The 6,016-nt window shown below is 32.4% G+C and overlaps 1 protein-coding gene across 1 annotated transcript; it reads left to right on the top strand.

Annotated features, from left to right (window-relative positions):
* Positions 1–913: 913 nt before the first annotated feature.
* On the top strand, positions 914–5,824 carry LOC117113962 (the record flags this gene model as incomplete). Its single annotated transcript, XM_033257468.1, has 8 exons — positions 914–1,018; positions 1,614–1,715; positions 2,364–2,480; positions 2,865–2,967; positions 3,197–3,362; positions 3,835–3,935; positions 4,408–4,562; positions 5,773–5,824. Coding segments are annotated over 8 exons (901 nt in total), but the record flags the coding sequence as incomplete, so codon positions are not given.
* Between the last annotated feature and the right edge of the window lie 192 nt (positions 5,825–6,016).

The following is a 6,016-nucleotide window of genomic DNA, read 5'->3' as shown; positions in this document are numbered from 1 at the left end:
ATTTTTAAAAATAGTATTATATTAATAATTTGATCACATGTTATGTTTAAATAACTGACTGTCATTGTCAAAAGAATTTTCCTAAAAGTGACGAGGGAGGGGTGATAAACTAATGATTTTTTTTTTTTCGAAAATATTATTTATTATATTTAAATTACTTACATTGTGTATTTTATTGTGTTAAAATTTCAATTAAAAAAAAAGTTATTTTACAAACGTACAAAAATAATATGTTCTAATATTCTTTGCGTAAACTACTAAACTGGGCATGCGGCATTCTGTCTAGGGACTTTCTTACTAAATGATTTATCTACTCTAATTGTTCCTACTTGCTTTACTCGTGCTGTTCTTTTTAGTTAATGAGTAGGCCTATAAAATTATAAAACAAATAAATAAATAAAGAAAATTAAAATTTAAAATTGAAATTATTTACACGCGCCGTTGTCAGGTATTCTCCTGTTTTTATTCTTTATTCTCCACGCACGAACAATTTACAAGGCATAGGGCCTACTATATATACTGTACTGACAGAACATAGACATGCTAATATCAATTTTAAAAACAAAACACAAACCATGATCCAACATATATACGTTTATGTTTAGACCTATTCACTGACACAGTACCGTACCTTCCTACAGTATTCTACTTCCTTTTCCAAATCACTTATAAAGAATATTATAGTATTTGATGTTCTTATTTTAACTCCTAATTATGAAAAAATATATAAAACAAATAAAATGAATTTAAATGAATATGCGTATTATAACACACATTTTTAACTGTTTATAATATAATAATTCTTAAATCATATTGGAATATTATCGTACCATTGAAATATTGAAACTCGTAAAAAAAATGTTGGTAGTTGTATAAACTGTATCGTAATTCAGTGTAATGTCTGTTTTCGTAGGACGACTGGACGCCATTAATGGACGCTGTGCAGTGGAGAGCACCAGATGATGTGTTGAAGAATATGATTGAAACGGCAACTCCAGATAATTTAGAACAACAGGCGGTGAGTGGAATTAAATATCATTGCATTTTAAACATCACAAGCACAACATGTGTACACATCATACGACATACAAATAACTCAAATTCAATTTCAGTGATTTGTTTCTTGTTGGGTTAAAAATGAGACTTTTATTTCATGATTTATTTGACATTTTTTACAACACAGAGAAAGCCTATGCTTTGGCCATTATCACTAATTCATATGAAATATTGTGAAAAAAATACATTTTACACTTACAAAAATAGTGATGTTTGGATTTGTTCTGTTTAATACAGTTTACTGAATAAATTGGTGACAATAAAATTGATATTTTTCACAAAAAGTATTCTCGCTAAAAATCCCGATTTGGAAATAATTTACTATTGTGTGTAAAACATAGGCCAATTGATACAAATATTTTTTGCGCGATTTCGCCTTAAAAACCACATTTTAAAAATATTAAATAATGTAATTAGTATTTAATAATGATGAATGTAATAAGTAATGTATGTGTGATGTTTGTGAGTGGTTATGTGTTGTTGATATGTGGTGTGTGTATAGTTTCTTGTTGTTGTTTATTATTTCTTTCTCATCATATTCTACGTTTGTCTTGTAGTCTGGTTTCACTATTCTCCATTTCTTGGCGCTCTTCGCACGCGTGTCAGCAATGAGACGCGTGTTGGAAAAAACCAACAAGAAGATTAACACGCAAAACATCGTGAGTACAGTAGAAGAAAACAACACTTTATTCATTGCTAACAAATTAACATTAATTCACTCACAAACACATTCAATACATCACGTTCTAATTTTGTAATAGTAATCTAATATTATTGGATGTAATACCGTGTTATAATTTATTATATTTACAACTGGTTTAGATTATGTTTTTTTAAACATTGTATTTTGTATACATTTAAAAGTACTGCCCGTCATAATAAAATATAATTAGCTATATTACAATAACATTCTTTTAATAGACACACCATAATTAATACAGTATTGTATTACTATTGTTAGTGTCATTATCATCATCATCATCATCGTCATCGGCATCACCTTCGTTGTAATTATTATTAGCTGGAATAGTATCATTTCATTATTTAAATATTCATAAAAGTATCTTTGTCCTCATAATATTATCATCACCATCTTCATTATTATAATCATCAATTTTTTTATAATACATTTTTATAGGTCTATATTATTATTATTATTATTACATATTTCATTGGCGATAATTAAGTAGGCCTATTATGGTTATAAATGATTTCAGGTACTTTTACGTTTGCGTAATATTTGTTAATTGATATTCTTGTGTTGTGCGTGTTCAACAAACTTGACGTTGATTATCATTTCATTGCAGTTTGGATGCACACCACTACATTGCTGTCTAGAGAATGAGGAGCTGACGCACGAGCAACACAAGGAACTCGCAATTCTCATGATCACCTTTGGCGCGTCGCTGACAATAAAAGATGATGTAATGTACAGAAAAATGAAATGCATCAAAAGAATATCAGTCAATGACCTTAATACAACAACTGTATATGAAACTACTTGAAACATTTTTACATTAAATCGATTAAAATGTTAGCGAATATTGTAATGATAATGATTTTTTTAAGTATGATTTCAATAAATATTTTTTTCCCCGATGTGATGTGATAGTGATAGTAATTTACAACAATAGTTATAAAGTTGTAATGCTCATAGTGTTGATTATTTAAATTATTATTTACCATTTTATTATTATATCATTATGGTTTTTAAACCAAAATATACGGTACCACTGTCTTTTGTTGATTTAATTTCCATGATCCATCCAATGAAACGAATCATCGCGTGCTCGTGTCTGTTATTACAGGAAGGAAAGACGCCTCTTGATGAGTATGATGATAACGAATGTGATGAATACGAAGAAACCACGAAAACCAAGAAAAAGGAGGAGTTGAAAGAACTACTTAAAGGTACGATAATGACCTGTTTGAACCACATTTAACAGACATATTACTCATTACATTTACTTTCTAATATAATTATACACTACTATATTATTTCAATTCAGTTGCATTTTGATTGAGAATTGTAAGAAATGTTAATCTTAATTAATTAAAATGTAATTTAGAAAGTGAATTAAATAAAAAGTATAGAAGGACAACATACTAAATATTTGATTTTTATTTTTATATTAATTAGAACTATCAATTCCGTCAGAGATTTTAGCCAGGGGTCCCGAAGCCGTCAAAGCATTCAAAGATGCACTTAAAACTGGTGAAATAACAGTTGTTAATTCAAGAATGATGTTTTTAGGTAACGAGGGTTCCGGAAAATCATCTTGTGTCAAAGCCATGCTTGGGAAAGAGTAAGTACAATCGGATGTATTAGGTTTTGTACTTTATATCGATTTACTTTGCTTGCTTTTTTTCAGTTAGTTTTAATATTACAGTGTACGTTCGTTTTCTACTCAACTTTTAACATGCACGCGCTAGTGTGCGCGTGTAAGTTTACTTGTAACTTTCCGTGGTAAAGTTGTTGCTAGGTGACGGGGTCGAGTGGCGGATGACACGGCTTTACTTTATTATGCAATTGGGATTTAATAGCAGCAACTGCGAAATTTATTGTTGTTTTTGCATTTCGAATATTTATCACCAGTTTGTACTGCAGGTAAGGATTTTTTTTTTCTATAAGTTATATTCTAAATCCGTTTTGTTGGTTATAATTATTTGTTATTTTAGAAATGCTATAAACCAATCACTATAATTATAATTTTTTTTGTTGCTGACAAAATTATTATTCATTTCTATCATGATGATGAAAAACTTTCATCATCATAGTTTTGATATGCATGAGCCGTCAACTAATGGTATTGTTACAACTACTGTCTTTCAAACTGATGGAGATTACAGCAAATGGGAGGAGCAGAAGGATGTAGACGGTATGATTTATAATACTAAACCTAAATTATGTGATAATATTAATAATTAAAATCCTTTATTTGTGCTCATTAAATTTGGAAATAAAATATTTATTTGGTTTGGGCCCCTGGGTACCTGTTGCAGCCACACAATGTGTAACGGGATACACACGGATGTATATTGAGCCTAATTCACAATGTGAGGATTATTCGAGAAAATTGCATTTGAAAATCGACTTGTCGGGTTTCAACGGGTGTTTACAGCACAAGAAGCATCCTCACAGCAAACGCTCAGCTAGACCTTAAAGGACCCCTGCCCGGATTTGAACCTGGGATTATTCGTTTACTTTTCACGAACCACCGACGCCTAAGCCACACTGCCACGTAATAATTTTATTACCGTACTATGTTGAAAGCCTAAATGTGTGATTCAGTTGATTATACTATGATTTAATGACCTTATTTTCATGGGTAACTTTTCAATTGTATACAGTTTGTGAACAAACCAAGCAGATACTTGAGCACGGTATTGCAGCAAATGTTGCAAAGAAGTTGAAACAGCCAAACAGTGAACAAAACAAATCTGAATTTGTTTCTGATGTAGAAAGGCCATCTTCATCCAGTTATGTTGCATCTATATCTGCTGTGGTAAATTTGTGCTTGTTTGATGATCAAACACACCCTCATAACCACCCTTCCCCCCACCCACACACACACCCCCACACACACACACGCACACACACACACACACATAATGAACGGTAATCCGAAGGTCTTGTGTCAGGGGCGGCGCCAGAATTCTCCAACAAAGGGTCTAAGCTTTCTGACAAGGGGGTTGTTGGTTGATTTTTTTTTTATATTAAGAAATTAAATTTTGTGATAATTATGGGATTCTTTATTTAAAAGCGATGTCCTGGGTACTAGTCTTCCTGTCGGAGTTACCATGGCCTGTCAAGGAAGAACTGGCGGACTACTGCAACCCATACGATCGCAAATAGTACCGGAAAACGAAACCTCGCACTTACAGTAGCACTGCTTGCACTACACACTTTTTAATCTCTAAAATGTTGACAGCTTATTAACACATGCTTGAATTGTACTTTTGGCGCTCGAAATTTGACTTTTCCCCGATGATCTTGCTGGAAATTCTAACAGGACGGTCAAAGCAAGAGGTCCAGAGGGCCCCGACGGGGGTCCTTTCCTCTAGACCCCCGCTAGCGTCACCACTGTTTTGGGTTGGAACTTGTAGATGGCCGGAAATGACATTCTCAGACTCAAACCTTTAATTGATATTTTATTAACCCAATTAACTTTAACTTTGTAAAATTTAGGCTTCCCTCATAATTTTTAAAAATTTATTCATTATCCAATTAGAAGCAATACAAGAGAAAACATGGAAACAAAATGTACATTACCTACGATTGCCTGTCAAAGGTATTGCATTATAATCAAGACATAATCACACAATTGTAAGACAATAAAAAAATAATAGAATCATGGAATAGTTGTTCTAGGACTCCCAAAATTTTTGTGCCTCCCCCCCCCCCACATTTTTCGTTCCCCGGACCCTTTGGCTTGGCGGACCCCAGGTTTGGGAACCACTGTTATAGATTATTACCTGGCCTATACATTTATGAATGATAAAGACGTTTGTACTGCAATATTAACTAATGTTATTGATGGGGTAGTACATGATAGTGAGATTTTAAATAGGCACTACATGTAAAATAAATTTTAGAATGCAAGCATTTGGGAAGTAGGCCCTATATCAACTGCATGTACTTGTCTTATTTTATTTTAACGAAAATACATCAGTATTTAATATCAGTGAAATAATTTAATTATTGTTTAATTACAGGTTCAATTACCTGAAGAATATATGCCCCCGACTAAACGAAAGAGAAGCAGAGGTATAAAGTTATACTCATTTCTATTTTTATAATATGCTACAAATACAACGATCAGGTTAAATTTGCCTTATATTTTGTAATGGTAAACCAAATTGAAATGCTAACTAGGACTAGACGTACATGCTGGCCCACAATAGAACTTCGGAGGTAGCGTGGAAGGCAACCTTGGCTTTCGTCATTAGGGCTCCATCG

This window comes from Anneissia japonica, unplaced genomic scaffold, assembly GCF_011630105.1.
Source record: "Anneissia japonica isolate Jap-2015-1 unplaced genomic scaffold, ASM1163010v1 scaffold8471_len6061_cov130, whole genome shotgun sequence".
In the NCBI taxonomy this organism is placed as follows: Eukaryota; Metazoa; Echinodermata; class Crinoidea; order Comatulida; family Comatulidae; genus Anneissia; species Anneissia japonica.
Note: the sequence above shows the minus strand (reverse complement) of the source record. Positions and strands in the feature narration are given on the sequence as shown.